General features: G+C 44.4%; 1 protein-coding gene across 2 annotated transcripts in view; it reads left to right on the forward strand.

The window, feature by feature from the left end:
- JAKMIP1 (janus kinase and microtubule interacting protein 1) overlaps positions 1–22,728 on the forward strand; it is an 86,654-nt gene that overhangs the window by 57,928 nt on the left and 5,998 nt on the right. For both annotated transcript variants that reach the window (XM_060279034.2, XM_035113222.3), the window contains exons 14-18: positions 581–634; positions 3,255–3,320; positions 5,265–5,333; positions 8,301–8,378; positions 17,411–17,614. In XM_060279034.2, the coding sequence (XP_060135017.2) occupies positions 581–634; positions 3,255–3,320; positions 5,265–5,333; positions 8,301–8,378; positions 17,411–17,614 (471 nt within the window). The remainder of the gene's footprint in view (positions 1–580; positions 635–3,254; positions 3,321–5,264; positions 5,334–8,300; positions 8,379–17,410; positions 17,615–22,728) is intronic.

The following is a 22,728-nucleotide window of genomic DNA, read 5'->3' on the forward strand; positions in this document are numbered from 1 at the left end:
TGGGTGTAATGTTGCCTAGTCCATTAAACCTGATATTTTTAAGCAAAAACCTTTAATGCTGTTCAGTGTTACTAGTAGCAGTATGATGTGGTGTGAAAAGACATATTTCAGTTCAATATTATTTTCAGTGTCTAATCAGATAAGTAAATAGCAACAGACTATATGATATAATCCAGTGTTTCCCAACCTTGTGCCTCCAGCTGTTTTTGGACTACAACTCCCATCATCCCTAGCTAGCAAGACCAGTGGTCAGGAATGATGGGAATTGTAGTCACAAAACATCTGGAGGCACAAGGTTGGGAAACACTGATATAATCAATAGTATTTCTGACATTGCACTGTTTCATTATTAACTTTGATAACTGTTCTTACCTAAATTTCCTGTGATTGAGAGGAAATCAGGTTCTCCTTTTTTTTTAAAAGATGATGGCAGTTTTGCAATTGCTGGAGTCAGAATGTCTTCCATGGTGTTGTTTCTCCAGCCTAGTTAATGTGAAAGAATTTGTAACAGTTTAAAAACTAACACAAATACATGATTTAATTCTTGATTAAAAGATAAATGTTGAAATTTCTTTTCCAGGATGTGAATATTTCTGAACTTATGAAGAAGCTAGATATCCTTGGTGATAATGGGGTAGCTAATGTATTTATTTAAGTAGTTCCAATTGCATATTTGTGAAAGGGACACTATCTGTAATAGCATGCCACGAGGGGTGCTGCAATGGAGGGTGGGCAGCACATGCCTCTGTGTTACTCTGTGGTCTTATGCATTCCCCCACCCCACCCCAACTCACTGGGTCTCCTGTCATGACAGCTTTAATTTTATAATGCAAATTTTAAGTGCTTGAGTATGTTTCAAATACATTCCAGATGTATAATTGGAAATACTGTTTCAAGATGAAGCTATTACTATTAAGCCATTGGGATCATGAAAACAAATAAAACACCCCACCCATTCTTTGTTCTTGTTTTGCTTCAGTTATTTTGGTTTTATCTATTGGGATTTTCTTCAAGTTGTTTAAATGTCATAGACAGCTAAAATTTTGCAACAGGAGTACTGTAGAATTGATGCAGAGGGCTCACCAACTGTCGGTTGAGATCTGTTGTGTTCTTGAAAAACATGCGCAAATTGAACCAATAGCATGCATCCAACCCATGCTTCCTCAACCTTGGCCCTCCAGATGTTTTGAGACTGCAATTCCCATCATCCCTGACAACTGGTCCTGCTAGCTAGGGAGCATGGGAGTTATAGGCCAAGAACATAGGAAGGCACAAGGTTGAGGAAGCCTGATCTACCTAATATGTGCAAATTAAGTGTGTTTGAAGCCGTCCATCCCCTTTCCATTAAGAAAGGCCTTTTACTTCATCACTGTGCAGTTCCTATCATCAGAAGGGCACTGGCTTGTGCTGATCTGCCAGAATGCAAGAGCGAGATACCTGCAAGATAACAGCTCAGGTGACAGAAACCAACTCCTAGGGGACAAGGACCCTTCGGCCCACCCAATAAAATATTTGAGGAAGCCACCCCCCAGTTGATGGGCATTGCCATTCAAATGGTGGGTGTGCGCCACATCTTGTAATCGATTATGTGGGGCAGGGCTTGCCTGGGCTCCCCCCCCCAATATTTTATTCAAGTTGGCACTCTTGGCTCAGGTAGTACAGGAGACCATGCTTAGACGAGAGGCCCCAAAAGTTGGGAAATGATGCAAATGTTAACATGAACTCTGCAGTGTAACCTTTTATCATATAATTAAGCAGGATTGGGGGGGGGTAATGTAAATCAGAATATTATTACATTAATAACCACCAGAAGCCTAAAAGTTATACAATAGACTAACCTTATAGAGTGTGCTGTAATGCCTAACCTTACAATGATTGGAATGCTAATTAAACTGAGGACAGAAAACAAAGTTTCAGGATTTTTGCTAGGGGTAGATCAAGAATTGAAAGCTGGCTGGGGTGTTCAACTATGCAAGCAGAATTAAAGCCTGGCACAGCATATCTTGAACAGCCTGCCAGCCTCAATGCTGCTTCCATGCCACAGCCCTGGGACACCCTGTGCCACAATTTTGATGGGAAATTAAGGTATTATTTGAAGAGCAGCACTTCAGAAAGCAGCGGCTGGAGGGCAGAAGCCCTAGTCTGCCCACTGCAGAGACCCCTCATGCCCCCATCAGGAGGTAGGCATTGCCCCAAATAAACAAATAACAGTTTTTCCAGGAGCAGCTTTTCAGTTTGATTGTTTGTGAGCATTCCCTTCGAGTACTCACAAAACCTGGGGGACTTTTGTTTGTTCTTTAAGGCTTGCAAAAACATACCCATTTTGGAGCTTCTTTTTCTTTGTCATGGTGAGGGGCCAGAATCAAGGGAGCAGAGATCCTGCTTGGCTTGAGTGAGTTTGCCATTTGTTACCTCTTCAATATTGAGGACTAGGGCATAAGTAGGGACGCGGGTGGCGCTGTGGTGTAAACCACTGAGCCTAGGGCTTGCCGATCGGAAGGTCGGTGGTTTGAATCCCCTTGAAAGGGTTAGCTCCCGTTGTTCGGACCCAGATCCTGCCCACCTAGCAGTTCAAAAGCACTCCAAAAAAGTGCAAGTAGATAAATAGGTACCGCTCCGGCGGGAAGGTAAATAGCGTTTTTATGCGCTTCTGGTTTCACCAGAAGCGGCTTAGTCATGCTGGCCACATGACCCAGAAAAACTGCAAACAAATGTCGGCTCCCTCAGCCAGTAAAGCGAGATGAGCGCCACAACCCCAGAGTCGTTTGCGACTGGACTTAACTGTCAGGGGTCCTTTACCTTTAGGGCATAAGTAGATGCTGTCCTCTGCTGGGATCTGTCATTCTGAGCTGCAGGATACTGCCTGATCTCCCTTAGGCCCAGTTCTCAGAGTCGAGCTCTCAAGGGGCCTAGCAACCCAATCCTGAGTTCACTTTGCTCATATGCAGCACAATCCTATGCATATCTACTCAGAAGTAAGCCCTATTGGGTTAAATGGGATTTACTCCCAGGTAAGTACGTATAGGATTGCAGCCTACATGATTCTACTGAAAAGTAATGATTTACAACTTTACAGTATACTCCTAAGGTTGTTGCAATTCCTGGCAGTTTCTGGCAATTTGCCTTTGCCAAACTTTTTAAACGAAAGGGAAGGCGGTGTGCTCAGTAATGCTTGCTGCAGCTTGTACTCTGCTTATTTTAATTTGATGGATTTGTGCCACAATGTAAAATACACTGAACTTCTTGTGTTTTAGAATTTGAGGAATGAAGAACAGGTTGCGATTATTCAGGCGGGGACTGTACTTTCTCTTTGCGAAAAGGTAGAGTTTTGCTTCTTTTAGACATGAGTTTCGTCCATCCCACACATCTCTGCACAATTCTGCTTAAATCTGTCACTCTGCTCATAAAAGTCTCGAATGTACAAGCCTTTTTAAGAAACACTTCCTGTAAGAACAGCAAGCTAAATTCCTAGTGGAACTTAATAGTATTTAGCAAGCGGTATGTCCTCACCGACTGAGTTGTCGGTGTGACCACAACGAGTGGCGTGTGCATCTGACCCAATAATTGGTATGTGACTAATGGGGTAGTTTATTTTATTTTATTTTAGTGCTAAAATGAGGACTGTACCTCAGAAGAAAGATTAATGTTAATAGTAGTTGGATGAACAAAATCATTTTACAGCTACTTTAAGGATTCTCAGTAGGGGTATATACCATCAATGAGTGTACAGTCTGTGTACAGTGGTACCTCGAGTTACAAATGCCTCAGGTTACAAACTCCGCTAACCTGGAAGAGTTACCTCGAGTTGAGAACTTTGCTCCAGGATCAGAACGGAAATCGCGTGCTGGTGGCGCAGCGGCGGCAAGAGGCCCCGTGAGCAAAAGCACGCCTCTAGTTAAGAACAGTTTCAGGTTAAGAGCGGACCTCCAGAACGAATTAAGTTCGTAACTAGAGGTACCATTGTACTTGGGTACACAACAGTTGCACTGCATCCCATCCAACATTCCTCATGTGAAAATAGGGACATTTATCACTGTCACATCCCATCACTGGGGTGGCTTTTGTGGTTCCCTGGAAAATAGGGCTACTTGGAGGATCCGGAGCTGTACCCCTGCACATTTTTCACATGTAACATTCAACAAGTGTAAAATCTCTAGTCTGCACGGATTTGCTGCCAGCGAAAGGAAATGGTTCCCACGGCACTTACTAAATTTGTCATTGCAGCAATTCCCTTTTACTGGCCACAGGTCAAGGCACTGTAGGTCTATTGTACTTTCTGAAACAGTTCCTTACGTTTTGCTATTACATTTGCTAGCATGAGGGCAACTGGACAGCCCAATCCAGAGAAATCCTGCTATATGCACCTTTTTCTCTGATCCACCAGCTGGAAGCTTTCCTAGATTAAAGAGGATTTGCATATTACAAGGTTTCATCACAACCAGAGGGCACCAAAAATTAGCAAAAGAACTTGTTTTTCATCTTCACCCCTGGAAAATGTTGTGTTGGTTGTTTTTTTTTTAAAAAAAAAAAGAGTGAGGGCATCTGGCCATGTGCAGAAGATTTTGCCTTCACCACCACCATGGCTAGCTGAAATAGGGCAAGAGTTTCCAAAAACAGTGTATGTCTTGTAGGCACTGTTCAGCGCTAGCACCACCAAACTTTTAAAGCACATGGCTTTCCCTTGGGAATCCTGGGAATTGTAGTTTGTTAAGGGTGCTGGAAATTGTAGCTTTGTTGGGGTAGACTACAGGACTAATGTTTCCACTCTGGGGATGCATGGAATATTCAGTAATCATGAGAAGAGGAAGCAGATGTATACTACCAACTGTACATTACAGTACATAAAACTATGTACTGTAATGTACAGTTGGCAGTATACATCTGCTTACTCTTCTCATGATTACTGAATATTCCATGCCTTCCCTGGGTTGGCATTGTGCTGCTATTTCATCCTAGGACTTTGTAACCTTTAGATTTTTAGCACATATGAAGTACATACAATGTTATGTCCCCAAAACTCATTGCACTGGTAGCTTTGTTGGGAAACATAAATTTTTCCCAATTTGGAAAGAATGAGCAATATTTGAATGTAGCCAATGCTCGCTCATTATAATTAGCCATCGTTTTCAGGTGTCCAAATCAATAGTTGTGTACAAAATTGAGAAAATAATGGAATTTAAGGTAAAGCACTTTACTTACCTAATGTTTGGCATAAGCTCTGTCTCAAACTGCCATTTTATTTTGCCCCCATCATTTTTATATAGTGGCTAAAGCAAATAGAGGAAACTGAAGCTGCCCTCACGCAGAAGATGATTGACCTGGAAAATGAAAAGGTAAGAGAAGCATCGTTTCGTAGCCTTTTAGCTTGGGCAAATAACAGGAACACGGGTGCATGTTGCGTTGGGGTCACACACACCCCACTTGATATAAATGACTGCATGACTGGCATTGTGCATGAACATTATTTTGCCTTGAGCATGGCTTTGTGGTTGGCAAATGCATTAAATTGGCCCATAAATTAAAGGCATGGCTCCGTAAGTGAATGAAGTCTTTCCGCCACAAAGGCACCTGCCCACACCTTCCATTTCGTTCAGCATTATATTTCAGAAATAAGTGAAGGAAGGAAGTGTTGCTTGTTTTCTGAGGCTATTAAGTGGTGTTTGGGCCAGATTGTAGTTCTTTCACTCCCTTGTCGCTCAGCCGCCTGGGTTCCTTGAACATTTTTTGGTCCAAACCAAAGAACACGATTTCCATTGTGCCAACTCTTACATTTGTCAGCAAGTTGATTCTGACAATATCAATGCTGACAATATTAATGCTATCAAACGGTGCAGGAGCAGGCCCTATATCCTAAATTCATGCAGCTTTGGCAGTACTGATCATTCTTATTGTGTGTTTTTCTACTTTCTGATTCCAAGGTTGGACAGTTCCTTATCATGTCATTGCTTGCTATACATATACAGCAGAGTTCCTCTCCCCTGCCCTCCAATGTTTATTGTTGTTGTGGGCCTCCGTCTGTGTGCCTCTGGGGGTGAAGTCAAGCTGCCGTGTTAGCAGCACTGAAGTGACCTCCCTGGAGTGCAAGCCTGGACAGTGTGTATGGAGTTCCTGGGCTGCCCAGGTGACAGGATCTTGGCCTCCCTGATGTGGTCCAAAGGAAAGCAAGAGCAATATGTTTGGCACCAGCTTGGCTGCTGGAGTTGCTGGGAAAAGGCATGCAAGGTGCCATCCAACCATCTTAGGGATTCCACTCCGGATTTGTCTAGGGTTTCTTCTCCTGCAGATATCCCACTAGGCACTGGAGGTTTAGGATCAGAGTTTCCCTTCTCTCCTTCCCAGACCTCTTGGCTGCTCTCTCCACAGCTGCCTGTGAGTAGTCTACAAAGTACAAATCACTAGAATTTAGTATGGATTAGTTGATCGTATCTCTTGAGATTCCAAAGCAGACCAGGCTCCTACACGACCACCCTTAGTAATGTCCCACATTTGCTCTCTGAGGTGCCTTTGTGGGAACCTCCTTTAGAGCCGTGGAACGGCTTCACTATGGAAGGGGAAACAAGCTAAGACCTCTGTTCTATTCTGCTTGCAGGCCCCTTGGTACAAGTTACAAGTGAAAACCCACTCTTTACTGCTGAATCAAAGCAAACAGCAGTCCACAGAAAATCTGAATTGCCATTTGTTCCGCTTCAGTATTAAAGAGCAAGTTTTCCTGGGGAAAGCAGCAGGGCAAAAATAAAGTGCTTGGACACAGATCATTAAAGCAAAAGGTAAGTGTGGAAAAGGCCAGGTAGAAGAAAGCTGTAGCTGAATGAAGCAGGGCCAATACCTATTCACTCACTCAGAGCTAGCATCCATACTGCCCTCTGCTGCCCAGGATCTAACTAGCCACCATTAAGGAAGCATACCTGGGTAACCCTTAGGTGGGGCAGTTTTGGGGGTTGTGGGGGTTCTTTGTTAACGGAGAAATCTGAGGGCTCCCTTGGACAAAAAAGAACCAAGGACACCAGCCAGGAATACCAGAGCAAAACAGTAGCCAGTAGGCTTGGTCTTTATTGAAGACTGTGGCAACAGGACTCCCACCTGCCACCAGGTGAAACAAGATGGAAGCCCCATACAAAAGAGAATCCAAACTTTTATTAGCTGATAATCCCTGTGTTACACCCCCCCCCAAACTGCATCACTAATAAATCATGGTTACATCATGAAAGGGGAGGTCTGGTGGCAGTAATCTGAGCATCCTGGACCCTGCCCCATGCCTCCCCTTGCCCTCCACCAAACATCAGTCAACTGTAACAAAAGAGATATTTACATTTCCCTGTTTCCCGGCCAAGTTACAGTAATCACACCCTTTTGTCTTCATCTGGGTTTGTTATTTCTGGAACATACCTGCCAAGTTCCTGCTAGGAAAATAAGGGACCGGACCAGAAGTAGCAGACTGGAAGTAGCGCTGCAGCCATTTTCGAACTGGGCAGAGCAGCATCAAAAGTCGCTTCTGAGCATGCTCCGCCCAGTTCCAAAATGGCTGCCGCGCCAGAAAACATTTCTGCGCATGTCCAGAGACTCCAGATATGTGCAGAAGGAGCCTCCCCCGGCCGGTAAGTAAACCGGGAAAAAACAAAAAAATCTGTTTTTTTCAGCTGGGAACAGCTGGAAAAACGGGGTTTTCCCGGGGAATACGGGAGACTTGGCAGCTATGTTCTGGAATGGCTACCTGTCTGGCACTCAGGTATCAGGATGCCAGGGATTATCACTCAGGCAGAGGGGCTGCTGCTGAGTAGCTGAGCTCACATGTCTATATGAATTTCTGAAGTTTTCCCAGTGAGCCAGTACATAGATACATTTATCAGTGAATTGAAGTGTTTTGTGGGGACAAGTCACAAAAGTGATTGTGCTGATTTTGCTAGTGGGCTGCATGTGCATGATATCTGCTGGAGGTGCAACACACACACACACACCCGCCCAACCTATACATAAATTCCTGCAACAGTATGAAACCCATCCATAATTTTTTTCTGCAGAGTTGGGTGGCCTCTGCAGATGGTAAAGCGGCCCCTTCTTCCTGCACAGGGTGAATGTCTGCACAGCAGAGACCCGAGTTTGGAAACAAATAGGAAAATCTTTGTCTTTTCTTAGTGCTGAGCTGAAAGGAGTTCTATACCCAGCACTGTTGTCTAACTGCTCCTTTGCGCATGTTATCTCACTCTCTTTTTGGCCTTTGTGGACTAGCTAGCTCTTGTGACATTTTGAGTCAAGATGATGATGATGAGATTATTATTATTATTATTATTATTATTACTCAGGACCTGTTCAGTAAACAGAAGGGTTATTTAGAGGAAGAACTTGACTACAGGAAACAAGCTCTGGACCAGGCTTATATGGTAGGAAATCTGTGTGTTTGCTGAAAGTAAAATTCATATGTGTTCATGTATGCTGTCTATTCTGCTAAATGAAGGACCTAGATACTGCTGAGTTGAGATAGATAAAAAGGGTGAGAACTGTTTTTTAAGGTGTTTTAAGTAGCATACTCAAAAGTTTTAATGGATTGCAATGCTTACACCGCTTGTGGCAGAGGTTTGAAATGTCTTGTTCTCATGTTCTTGCAATGGCAGTCCTGGGGGCTGTTACCTCCATTCTTTAAAAACTATGATTGCTGGAGTTCAGTTCAAGCTAGTCAGATTGATTCTAGTCCTACAGAAATCAAGTTCATTTCTAGGCTTTCCAAGTACGAGGGTAATGCTTTTCTAGGAACTCTTACAAGCTGCCAGGCAACTTTGCTCTCTCAGTTTCAACTGCCAAACAGGTAGACAGAAGAGGCAAAGACCAGTCAATTTTCACTTAAAAATGGGGGCTTTTTTGTTTGAGTTTTAACTTTATTCTAACAAGATGCCACTCCGGCCTCAGACAAGCTCTGCATGGGCCTGGTGGCAGGTTCCACTCATACAATTATGACCCTGAGTGCAACAAAAAAAACCTGGTTTCAGAGAATCCTCTCTGTATACAGTGTTGACAAATACATGTTTACGATAGCACAAAAAAAGGCTAGCCTATGGTAGGGAATTGCAACAGGAAGAATTTCACTTGACCCAGCCGGTGGACTCTAGCGCTGGACCAAACTGCGTTTCCATTTTCTCAGGACCATTATTCCCCCGTGAAAATGGACAGTGAATTCTCCTTTCTTTTCTATAGAAAATGTATAGGAGTGTGTGTGTGTGTGTGTGTGTGTGTGTGTGAGAGAGAGAGAGAGAGAGAGAGAGAGAGAGAGAGAGAGAGATTACACAGATATTACACAGACACCCTGACTTGATAGCCTTGTCCTCCATAAAACTGGGTCACCCCTTTTTAAAGTAGCCATTCCTACAGCTGGTGGTAGAGAATGCCGTAGTTCAACTAAGTACTATGTGAAGAACTACTGTGTTTGTTGACTGGATGGCCCTTGTGGTCTCTTCCAACTCTACGATTCTATGATTCAGCCTTGGATTCTCTTATTGTGAGAGAGGAAGAAATACTTGTGTGGCGATACCCCGATGCCTCCCCGAGAAATAAAAACACTAGACACATTGCATAAGGTTAATGGGCATAGAAGGCCACAACTTTATTGATTACGGATGTAGAGGGGTATTGGCCTAGGCATTGGATCTAACCGACTATATCCGACTCCAGCCCGCTCTGCTGGCAGTCTGTGAAAGGTTAACCACCGTTGGATGAGTCCTGCGATGCACATCAACTAGGAGCTCATCCTGGGGCCACCGCTAGGGGCGTGCCCTCTGGCCCTCACCTACCACGGCTTCGGACTTGGCAACGCCCCCGGACTCCTTAAGGGAGTACCTTTCCGCATTTTGGGGGAGGTGATGGCCGCAACCTCCCCCCCACACCTGTACCTTCACGAGATAATCCAATGCCTACCGCCAAAACCCAAGTTGTGACGAGTAGCTACGAGGTAGGCGAAAACCACAAGGCCTGAGCCAATTTGCCAAGTGGGAAAAACTCCTACCAGGCCCCAATAGGCGACCAACCGTAGTCCATAGCACTGTCACGAAGAAAACCCTGCCTACGTGGGGGAGGTGGGTGGGAGAAACGCAGTTGTTGAATCCAGAAGAAGCAAGGCAGAGTCCCTGCCGCGCTCTTGTTCAAATAGGCGAGCCACGCCCCCCAGAGCAACCTAATTGGCTGTGCTAGGGGCGTGCCGCGGCAGGGAGATGACCAATGGGCTGGGGGGAATGCTAACCATTCCCCCCCACGTGAAGGCCTCGTGGCGCCCACAACATCTCCTCCCCCCGAGGTGGGGAAGAGACTTTGTGTGGCGATACCCCGATGCCTCCCCGAGAAATAAAAACACTAGACACATTGCATAAGGTTAATGGGCATAGAAGGCCACAACTTTATTGATTACGGATGTAGAGGGGTATTGGCCTAGGCATTGGATCTAACCGACTATATCCGACTCCAGCCCGCTCTGCTGGCAGTCTGTGAAAGGTTAACCACCGTTGGATGAGTCCTGCGATGCACATCAACTAGGAGCTCATCCTGGGGCCACCGCTAGGGGCGTGCCCTCTGGCCCTCACCTACCACGGCTTCGGACTTGGCAACGCCCCCGGACTCCTTAAGGGAGTACCTTTCCGCATTTTGGGGGAGGTGATGGCCGCAACCTCCCCCCCACACCTGTACCTTCACGAGATAATCCAATGCCTACCGCCAATCGAGCCCAAAGGGCTCGCCGCCAATACCCCCACAACCGCAACCAATACCTAATAGCAAAAGGAATGTCAGCAAGCCAAACACCATTTCCCTCATTTGAGAGGTGTATGCCATCAACACGGTACAGGGACGCCTTGCAAAAGGAATGTCAGCAAGCCAAACACCATTTCCCTCATTTGAGAGGTGAATGCCATCAACACGGTACAGGGACGCCTTGCAGTCATATGACTCCAGCCTGCTGTGCTGGCAGTCTGTGAAGGATTAACCACCGTTTTGTGAGTCCTTCAACTAGGACTCACCCTGAGGCCTCTCAGAATCCTATGGCTGGGCACAAGATAGTTTGTCCATTCAAAGCTGAAACCTTTCTGGTCACTTTGTCCATTTGAAGCTGAAACCTTTCTGGCCACTGCCAGAACCAACAATTTCCTTCATTTATCAATAGCAGCAGGGTTGTGAAAGTCGCGCAAAATGCGTCTCTTCAGCAGTGAAGACCAAAGATAGTTCAAGATTTGGAAAGGCAGTCCCCAGCTCGACAAAGTCTTTAAAATCTTCAGTGCAAATCAACGCCTTTACAGTAAGCCAAATCATTTCCACCGGGCTGCACCTCCAAGAAAACAGGGGGATTTTGTGAGGCGGCCCTGGCGGCCTTGGCCTACACAGCTGGCAGGAGTCTGTCCCAGCACTTCCATCTCCTTGTAAAGCAGGAAACTTTGACCCGTGGAGGTAGCCCCAAATTGGGACCCAGTCTCCAATCAAGGGCGCGCGCCTGGGCATGGTACTGTGATCAACCATCCAGATATTCACCGTATTATCTCCTGAGAACAAAGCAAAAGAATGTAAGTGATTTGCCAAACTCAGTTGCTTAGTCACATTGTGCAGCGGAGGTAACCCTTGTAAGCTTGGACTTCCATTGACCCAAATCTTTTATTCTCTCCAATGAGAGGCCCATGTGTACCACTGCTGTAGCAGACCGAATTCGGAAGGAATGTGCAGTACCACACAGGGACTCTTCCCTCTCCTGTCCATGTGAAGCAATAGTTATGTATCGGATAGAATTAGGTCGGATAACCAAGTGCCCTTGACAGACTGGTCAGGGGCAGGGAGCTCGCACACCCATCCTGATGGATGATGAAGGGGCCAGGCGTGGGTGTCCTTAACTGAAGGAATCGCCTGGTGTCCTTTACCGATTCTTATTCAATTTTTAAGCTAAGAGAGGAATAGCGGCTGTCAGGCTAGTAAAAGACTTAACCACACATCCAGGTAACACAGTCAGGCAAGGTATTAAAGCACCTGATCTGTGGCGGGAGGGCTGACTGTGCCTGATATCCCCAGATTTGCCCCATAGGCCATAAAATCTGAAAGCCAAAGGCTTTGAACCGAAAGTCAATGAAATCAGCCATAAGAGTGGACAGAGCCAATATGTCGCTTCTCCCACAGCCCATCGAGGCTAGGCATCGCGATGCCGTTAGTAATTCCAGAAATAAATGTGCTGGTAAGTCGAAGAGAAACTTAAGGTGAAGCTGCACAATTGCGCAGAGTGGGAGTGACATCATCTTGGACCGCTTTGCAAGGGTACCGATGACAGCTCGATTATCCATCCCAAAGGAACGTGGCGATCTCTGAAGTCCTCCATCCAGGGTGAACTGGAACTATTATGAAAGAAACTTCCAAAGGTTAAATAGCATGCAATAGTAACCAGGCAAGCCAAAAGGCCACAAAGTCCGACACCAATGATTTTGGACCTAAGTCCATCACATCCGCCCAGGCCCTCTTATAAGATGCCACTACTCCCTCAGCCCGTTGAGGTATGTCAACGCAATGCCATTAGTAACCCCGGGAAAAAATTCTGAGAAGTTGATGATAAACTTAAGGCAAAGCTGCACAAATGCACAGAGCGGAGCGACATCCTCTTGGAATTCGACGCCTGCTCTGCAAGGACACCTACGACAGCTCGACTATCAATCCAAAGACAAACACAGAGATCTCTGAAGTCCTTCCACCAAGGTGAAGAGCCACTACAATGAGAAGAAACTTGGAAAGGTTAAATTGTATGTAACCGCCAACTTCATGCACCACTGGTGTCCATGAAGGAGCCCTGACTGAATCTGATAATGTGGAAAGAATTACCAATTGTCCTGCCAGAGAGATATCCCCTTGTAAAGATCCAAGAAGTTCAGTCAGGAGTACACCCATATGAAGAGGAATGAAGTCCAGCGGTTTACCCAGCCAGAAGCGCCCCGAATGGCCAGCCTGGCTTGCGAAGTTCAAGAGTCCCCAGAGACTGAAACCACCATATGCGTGCTAGGGGAAGTGAAGAACTCTGGAAGAGGGGAGTTTTGGATCTCGAAAGATCCAACAGCATAAACCCTCATATTGTGCTAATATATGCTGGGATTCCCAACCAAAAGTGAATGAGCTCTGAACTGGAATCCTGGCCTCAAAGACCTCTAATTTTATATTTAAGTAAGGCTGTTAGTGGTACACAAACCACGCCATCCTTAGCCCGAGGCTAAGCAGCCCAGCAAAATCATTATCAAAATAAACTACAGGGCCCAGGACAAAGCGATAGAAAGCACGGATTGTAATATATGCTTTGTTGTTGTTTTAATTATTATTATTATTAATATGTATTATTGCAGTAGTAACATTAATCCAATTATATTCGATACAATACAAAAGATATTTGAGATTGTAAATATCTGCACGGTGCTTATTGTTATTATTATTAAATATTAATAATTATTATTATTGGTGTACTTATTTCTTATTTAAAGCACTGTTTCATACTGCCATCAATGAGATTTGCAATAGGCAGAATGTACGCAGGCAATTAACGGGGAGGGAGTGGGTTAATCAGCGACCAAGCATAGAAACAGCCTGACGTGTCCCTGTGGTTCTAATCGAATAAATAAGATTGCAAACCAATATTGCTCTTGCCAAAAAAAACAGTCACCAAACAATATGCCCCCGAGTGTTGATAATATCTATGCTGATGACCAGCCAATGCCCCAATATTGTCTGCATCGCCTAGCAAGCAGGACCCCTCAGGAAGCGGGGTTTATTCTCAATAATGTGACTCAATATTATGCACACTGACTGGATTGACAATACTTATTTATTTATTTATTTTAATTAAGAATGCTGAAGTTTGTTTGGCGTGGGCTTGGACACACCTGGACTAGACACCATTTAAAGCAGTCTACTGTGCATCCCGGACTCTCGCAGGGGACAAATCTGAATTCAATAACCAAAATTTTTAAGGATGTGGAATCTTTTAAAGGTGTGGGAAAAGTAGGAATATGGTAGGGTGCCCCTAATTCCATCAGAAAATTGTTGAAGGTTATGGCGTTATGCAACCCCCAAGCTACATCTGCCTCATAGAATCTGAGTTTTTTGTTGTTGTTGTTGTTTGTTTTGTGTTTGTTAGTTTGTTTGTTTGTTTTCCTCCCCTGGTGGTCATCTAGTCCAGCCCCCCGTATTGCAAGAGTACGCAGCTTCCAATATGGGAATTGAACCTGCAAACTTGGCGTTAACAACACTACTATCCTACCAACCTAGAAACAGTACCTCAGAGTTTGACTTGACCTTAGAGTTCGAGGGACCCAAGAGGTCATCCAGCCCATCCCCCTGTAATGCAAGAATATGCAGCCTTCCCCATATGGGGATGGAACCTGCGACCCTGGTTTTGTTTTGTTTTTTTTTTGTATGTGTGTGTGTGTGTGTGTGTTTTGTTTCTTTCTCTCTCTTCCCCCCCCCTTTTTTTATATCACTACTATCCTGCCAACCCAGAAACAATAACTCCACCTCAGGATGAGAACCAGAATCATACTCTGTCGGCAAGGTGACAGCAGGAGCCCCCATTAGCTAAAGTGGTGCCAATGAACTGATTGGCGGCACCTGGGGATGCCCTATTTATTTATTTATTATATTATTACTTTCCAAAAAGGACACTATAAATCAAACCACCCTAAAGTACATTTATGCTGGGACAGTGAGTTGAATAGACTGTAGCCTTGGAAGGGGTCTGTAGGTCATCCAGTCCAACCCCCTGCAATGCATGAATATGCAGCTGTCCCACATGGGGATCAGTGTGCAACCCTGCCGTTTTAAGGCACCGTGCTCCCATCAACAGAGCTATTTCAAAGGGAATCTAGTACAGTATAGTGTATACTGGCCAGAAGCAGGCTTCTTCTTCTTCTTTTAGTGTGATGCCCACAGAGATATAGAAGCAAGCAAACCGCAGCATAAAAGGAAAAGCCACTACCAGTTAAATTCACTCGAAATGTAAAAAGATCCTAAGCAGTCTTAATACTGGGATTTCCTTATGATGAAATTTACCCTAAAAGAAGTAAGGATACTGGGCTAAATGTGTGGTAGCATGACGAGAGGTCCTGATTTTATTATTATTATTAATTTTTTACTTATTTATTATTACTGGGTTAAATGTGTGGTAACATGAAGAGAGGTCCTGATTTTATTATCATTCATTATTATTTAATTATTATTTTATTGTATTTTTATTCTGAAAGAGAATTTTGTATGCAGATGTAATAATAGCTAGCAGATGCCAAATTCAAATAATCAATCCACAGCTTAAAGAGGCTAAGGCAGCAAGTACTGTTTCTTAAACAATTGAGAATACAATACTGAAACAAAACGGGGGGGGAGGAGGACTTGCAACAGGAAGCATGTAACAAAATGTTAAAAGAACAGGTAAGCGTTTTATAGTAGCAAGCAACGTCTCACTTAAAGCCGGCCCAGATAATTCAGAGCAGCTATACTGTGTAACAAAACTGCTATGGGCCTGATAAAACTTCCCCGCAGCTAAACTATGTAACAACTGCTGCTATTGGCAAAGTAAACTGCAGAGGAGCAAATATATCTAAAGGCCAGGCGATCTGGTCAGCTAGGCGATCAGGAAACAATGTAAGCAGGCTGACAGGAAACTGCTGGGCAATTAAGCAGTACTTAAGCAGTAATTACTGGATCCGACCCAAGACTGCACGGCGATCAGGGAAACAAAGAAACTGGGATTAAGGTGATTTTGCTGATAGGTAGAAACTGCCAAGCCCTTAAGCAGCAGTTCAGCCGACTCTCTCATTTTTTATTTTCTACGCGACTTATTGGGAACCTTTGCGAAGCAAAAATCAACAAAGGGGACCCAGCAATCCTTCCCTGTCCCAGGGAATAGTCCGACACTGAGGGCAAAATTGGGAAAAAGGCTGGTAATATGCAAACATAACTATAGCAACTGCAGTAATTAAGGCCAATGGCTCAGTGAATGGAAGCAATCAAGGGGCAATTTACCCCGCAATATCTATATCAGCAGCTCACAGTTAAGGGTTTTAAAAGCAGACTCACTGTAGTTTGCGACCAGAAAAGGCAAGGAATTTTAACTTTTTGTAAACTTTGTGGCCACGTGTTCTATTAAAATGGCGATGCACACTGCTTCATGGTCGTCTTGGCAACCCTCAGCAACTCGGCAAAGGGAAAAACATTCAGCAGTTCCCTCTAAGCCTTAAACACTGAAAATGTTAGCAAGCACAGGGAAAATAGCAACAGCGATTAGAACTAGCTGTAAAAAGGGGTCTAGGAGCAGCGAAAGGGGTGGGGGTGGGGTGGACGATTTAACCACGATAGCAACAAAGTAACCCTCGGCAACACTCCCAAAGCTACTGAAGCACGAAGCTGCTAATTAAACAAAAGGCAACTAAATAGGTTGTGCTGCTCTGGCTTCTTTTGCACAATTAAAGCAGAGGTGAATTATGCACGTGTAGCAGCAACCCGATACAAAACAAACACGCACACATTAGTCAAGGGGATGTAGAGGGGTTCGCTTTTTGTCTTTTTTTTAAAAAAAAAGGTAGCTCGCAAGGAGGGGTTTTTCCCAGCGGCAGAGAGAAATACAAAGGGCTAAATGAAAACACAAGGCAGAGATGCAAATTTCCAGGCTGTCCCCACACACACACACCCCGCAAGCATACGATACCCTACAGCAGCTGCTCCTTGCTCTCACAAGATCCGCAGTTGTTGAATCCAGAAGAAGCAAGGCAGAGTCCCTGCCGCGCTCTTGTTCAAATAGGCGAGCCACGCCCCCCAGAGCAACCTAATTGGCTGTGCTAGGGGCGTGCCGCGGCAGGGAGATGACCAATGGGCTGGGGGGAATGCTAACCATTCCCCCCCACGTGAAGGCCTCGTGGCGCCCACAACATCTCCTCCCCCCGAGGTGGGGAAGAGACTTTTTCTCTATCCAGTGTCTCCACACACTGTAATTTTGTATGCCTGTATCATGCTGCCACCATTCTGTTTGCCTTTTATTTCTAAGCTAAAAGCCCCAAATGTTGTAACCTTTCCTCCTGTTAGAGTTCTTTCAGCCCATTAATAATTTTGGTTGCTTTTTTCTAAAACTTTTCATGCTCTACCATTTACTTTTTGATGTGAGGCAGCCAGAATTGTGCACAGTATGCAAAGTGCATACACACACCCTAAATTTGAATAATAGCATTATGATATAGTGCTACACCATGTGAGCCCTTCACACAAGACATTCTCTACTTGTTTACCTCATGTGGGAGCTGCTTCTCTGCTGCTGAATTGTGTCCTTATGCCCTGCAAGCTTTGCTTCCCTTGCCTTCCTGTTGTTGCCGTCTTGTGTGCGGTTGGCTCACTGTGTTCAAACATGAGTCTCTCTTGAATATGATTTGCATTGCATTAGAAAATCCAGGAGCTGGAAGCCACCCTCTATAATGCTCTGCAGCAGGAGTCTGGGAAGAGAGTGAGTGAATCCCTGAATGAGGCCCAGAGGGAGGACTTGTGCGCTGCTGTGGAAAAGGTGCGGAGACAGATACTGAGGCAAAGCCGTGAATTTGACTGCCAGATTCTGCATGAACGCATGGAATTGCTGCAGCAAGCACAGCAGGTAACCTAGGACTTTCTGTGCCCAACACTATGCCCCTCCTTTGACTACCACCACTTTGGGGCTACGCTGCCACTTTTATTTCACCCTGTCGTGTTCTAATATTTTTCTCAAAAGTCCAGTTTCAGTTGGGGATCTTTAAGTTGTGCATGCTGTATCACTGGGAAAGTGGTTCCCATGTCCCAGTTTAAAACATGCTCCTTGTGCAAGCACAAAACTCCATTCTCGGGACCTGCAAAGTCCAAATCTGTCCTGGGTGTTAATGGCTGTAGTGAGGTATTGATAAACCAGAGGGAGAAGACACAAGAAGTGTTCGCTCTGCAGTGTTTTTGGCCAATCCATAGTTTGAAAACTATGTTTGAAAAAGTTCTGCACATTAGATACCTGTCTGATTAGTGAAATGACATACCTAACCATTCTCCAACGGAAGAGATTGGCTAAGATCTGTCTGTGATTACTGTGTTATCTGATAGCTATAAATGGCAAAAAATTCACCAGGTACAATTGATTGGAGGGTGGAAGGAGGTGCAAGCTGAGAAGGGAGGGAGGAGATTTCAGACTGCAAGTCAATGCAATGAAAAGCTCATGGGGCCACAGGCAGCATTCTTCTTGTTGTTGTTTAGTCGTTTAGTCATGTCCGACTCTTCGTGACCCCATGGACCAGAGCACACCAGGCACTCCTGTCTTGCACTGCCTCCCGCAGTTTGGTCAAACTCATGTTAGTAGCTTCGAGAACACTGTCCAACCATCTCGTCCTCTGTCGTCCCCTTCTCCTTGTGCCCTCAATCTTTCCCAACATCAGGGTCTTTTCCAGGGAGTCTTCTCATAAGGTGGCCAAAGTACTGGAGCCTCAGCTTCAGGATCTGTCCCTCCAGTGAGCACTCAGTGCTGATTTTCTTCAGAATGGAGAGGTTTGATCTTCTTGCAGTCCATGGGACTCTCAAGAGTCTCCTCCAGCACCATAATTCAAAAGCATCAATTCTTCAGCGATCAGCCTTCTTTATGGTCCAGCTATCACTTCCATACATCACTACTGGGAATACCATAGCTTTAACTGTACGGACCTTTGTCAGCAAGGTGATATCTGCTTTTTAAGATGTTGTCTAGGTTTGTCATCACTTTTCTCCCAAGAAGCAGGCGTCTTTTAATTTTGTGACTGCTGTCACCATCTGCAGTGATCATGGAGCCCAAGAAAGTAAAGTCTCTCACTGCCTCCATTTCTTCCCCTTCTATTTGCCAGGAGGTGATGGGACCAGTGGCCATGATCTTGGTTGTTTTGATGTTGAGCTTCAGACCATATTTTGCACTCTCCTCTTTCACCCTCATTAAAAGGTTCTTTAATTCCTCCTCACTTTCTGCCATCAAGGTTGTGTCATCAGCATATCTGAGGTTGTTGATATTTCTTCCGGCGATCTTAATTCCAGCTTGGAATTCATCCAGTCCAGCCTTTCGCATGATGAATTCTGCATATACCAGCATTCTTACAGAGGTCAAATTATTTTCTGGCCTTATACACTGTTGGAATACAAAATGGCTATGATATTCCATAATCAAGCCACTGTCTGGTGTGTCTAAAATTGGAGGAAGTACAGGAAGTTTGAGGGCTGCTTCCTTCAAGGTAAGAGAGTGTTCTAAATATAGCTAACAGACATTGCACAACTAACTTGGAACGTTTTTACTGCAACTCACTAATGGAGGTTCTATTCCTTCCTCCATCCCTCTCTCTGAATGAGATGTGGCAGCAACAGACACATTTCTTGTTCCCATATCTGCTCCACTCATGTCTAAAAGGAGAGACAGTATAATTATGACCACAAAAGGGTGAGCAGAACTAAAGCCCCACCTTTCCCACCTGACGTCCCCTTAGGCGGTTGTTTCCGTTTGGGCACATTTCTGCCTAGCCTGAGTCACTTCTGGTATCAGAGCTGGGCCTGGAGAAAGGCGTTTCAGGCGATAGAGCACAGTGTAGTAATGGAAGGAAAGAGAAAGGGCTCGGTTCCTCTAATCAATTAATCCCTTTTGTTTTAAAAATTAGACACACCCACCCCTCTTTGGATGCGGCAGACATGCAAATAACATCTGCAACTTCCTCCATCATGGTAAAACTTAGGAAAGTTCCCATAGCTGTGCTAAATGTGGCCAAGAGAGAGAGAGAGAGAGAGAGAGAGAGAGAGAGAGAGAGAGAGAGAAGAGCTTGCTGTGTATGAAAGAAGCCAGTCTTTCAACTCTCTGGACTGTGACGAACAGCCAGTTTGCAAAACTTAGCAGTTCAACATCTTTGATTTCTAACCGTAATCTTAATTCACAGCTTCATTATATAACATTTATATTAACAAATAAATGTGCCTTTCTGTCTATGCACCTTTCAGCATTTTCATTAACAGTGGTGGGTGGCACCACTTCAATTGTTTTGAAAGCGGAATTCCTTACCGTTGAGTTGCAAGATATTTCTCATTCTGGCGATTCTTACTTTTCATATTCTAGACCATGTGTTTAGTTGCAGGATGCTGTTGTTTGAAAGAGCTCTTCCTTAGGCATATCTTGTAAATCATACTGAATCTTTCAAAGGTTTTCAAGCTGAGTTTATAAGCAGCTTAGGGAGTCCTTCTGAACCTGCCTTGTGCTAAAATTACCACATTGTTTTAATGGATTTGTTAATGAACGTAAATCCAATAAGAACTAACATGAGTCACAAGAGCTACTAAGCTGCTTGCTAAACCTCCAATTTTGTATTATACTAGTTCAGATAACATCCAGAAAGTGCTTCAGCAAAATAAATTAATGGTGCCAGTGAGATAAAATCGGGTGCCCATGCCAGATCAATTTTACATAGGATAAATTGTGGGTGGATGCCACCCTCAAAAGTGACATTGAAGGCCATTGTCAAGGTCACATATCACTGCACTGCACATATGAATGGGCTGGACTACTTTTTGGAAAACTGTTGCAGCTCCAAAAGTAATGAACGTACATTTGGATATGCTATGCAACAGAATGAAGGCAAGAAGCTTAGAAACAGACTCCAACCACTGAAGGTAAACTCAAACATGAACAGCTTTATTTAAGTATAATAGAAAGGGAGCCCTGCTTACTCTGTGGCCTCCAGGCACACACTGGCTTTCCCCGTCCATTCATCTTCACAGGAATTAACACATCACCCTGTTTCATTTTAGCCCCTTCCCCCTTTGGGGCCTGTTTCAGATCTGCTGTGGTGGCCTCACTTCCCAACCACTCCTGGTTCATTAGGATGATGGTGGAGATTCCAGGTGTCTATGGTTCTTCTTCCTTTGGTTGTCTCCGTGGTGATGATCGGATCTCCTCATTGCTGGACAGTGGCCTTTGCTGTACTGTAGCTCCATTTCATGAAACTCTTGGGGATTATTTCTATAGGATCTTGTCAAATGGAAGCTGTCCTTCTAAACAGACTTTCAGCTACTGGCCTATGCTCAAGAGAGCCTCTCACACCCCCTTCGGTACCCAAACCTGCACAGCAGCCCTGCAGTGCTGCCATTTGGGTCTTACAACCCAACTGGTTGTTTCCACACACACCCTTTTTGATCACCTTCAACTCTAGAAACAAGGCGGGAAACAGGGAATAGCCAGCCAATTGTTAAACTGGTTGATATAACTTTCCTCACATCTTCGCATGCTCTTCGTCCCAACAAGTTCATCCAGCACATAAATCATTTCTTTGATTTCCTTGCTTTTACTCCACAAAATAGTTCTGAACATTCCACGGTCGCTACTCAGATTTTTGTCAGATTTTAAGAGGCTCTTCTTGAACTTGAATTTAAACAGAGTTAATGGGATTGCTGAACCTGCAAAACATACCTTTGCAAATTGCCCCTTTTTATTGCAATTACAGTGGTGCCTTGCTAGACGAATTTAATTCGTTCCACAGGTCTTTTCTTATAACGAAAAATTCGTCTAGCGAATCCCATAGGAATGCATTGAATTTTTTTTATTCCCCCCCATAAGAACGCATTAATTGAATTTCAATGCATTCCTATGGGAAACCGCGATTCGCTAGACGAATTTTTCATAAAACGAATTCGTCTAGCGAGGCAACCTCTGCTCGAAAAATCCTTTCGTTAAGTGGAAATTTCGTTAAGCAGGGCATTCGTTAAGTGAGGCACCACTGTATAGCATACAGAATCTTTACCTGGGCCGTTTTATTTTCTGTGTCTCTTCCTTTGCGCTACAGGCATCTGTCCTCTTGACTTAGAGTGTTAACTTTTTAGACTGCTCCCATGGGCAGTTTCTGTTGTAACCTTCTTTGTTCCTTTTGCTTCTGGCTTCTATCTACTTTATGGGCACTGCTGCCCCCGTGGGTGCCCTGTTGTTGTCCCTTGACCCTCTCCCATTGACCCATTGCATTGACTTATTTTTGCAGAATCTAAATGATCTTGGTACTTCATATCAACATAGTAAATTTTATGGAAAGGAGACCAACGATACCAAACTAGATAAACTAAAGGAGTGGCCAAGGGTGAAAGAGGAGGAAATTAGAGAGATAATCAATAGTTTCAAACTGGGCAAATCAGGTCTAGATGGTCTATCAATAGAATTATTTAAGACATTCATGGATTGATGGGCAGAACACCTAGCTCAACTTTTTACACTGAACTTCTCCGCGACCCTTCTCCTCTGCAGGGAGGTGGGACAGATTCGGATGGTCCGCCCCTGCCGCTTAATGGATCCAAATGGTTTCCAGAGAGTGGTAGGGAATGTTTTATCCCATGTTGATGGCCTTTCAGCTGATTCCCTGGTGGCCCGCTGGAATGCCTCTCCAATCTTCCAATCACTTTGTCATATTTCTTCAGATGATTTTGACTCAGCTGGAGTGAGAGCAGAATTTCATCAGCTTGGTCTCGCATTAAGTACACCAGGGTGTTTACTCCTCTTCGGGTTTATTATTCCACCCTGAGACTGTTATGAGGCACTAAAATCCATCTAGGCCACTAGTGTTGAAAATATAAATGGCTTAAGAGACTGGACATTAAAAGAAGCTGTAGCAAAGATCACCTTCTGAATTTTGCAGATTGGAATGATCCCAAATTCTTTGCCTATTTTATTTTATTTTCCTTCTACCAAAGCTGTTGATTCCCAGAATCCAC

Source organism: Zootoca vivipara, chromosome Z1 (genome assembly GCF_965207765.1).
Source record: "Zootoca vivipara chromosome Z1, rZooViv2.hap1.1, whole genome shotgun sequence".
Lineage (NCBI taxonomy): Eukaryota > Metazoa > Chordata > Lepidosauria > Squamata > Lacertidae > Zootoca > Zootoca vivipara.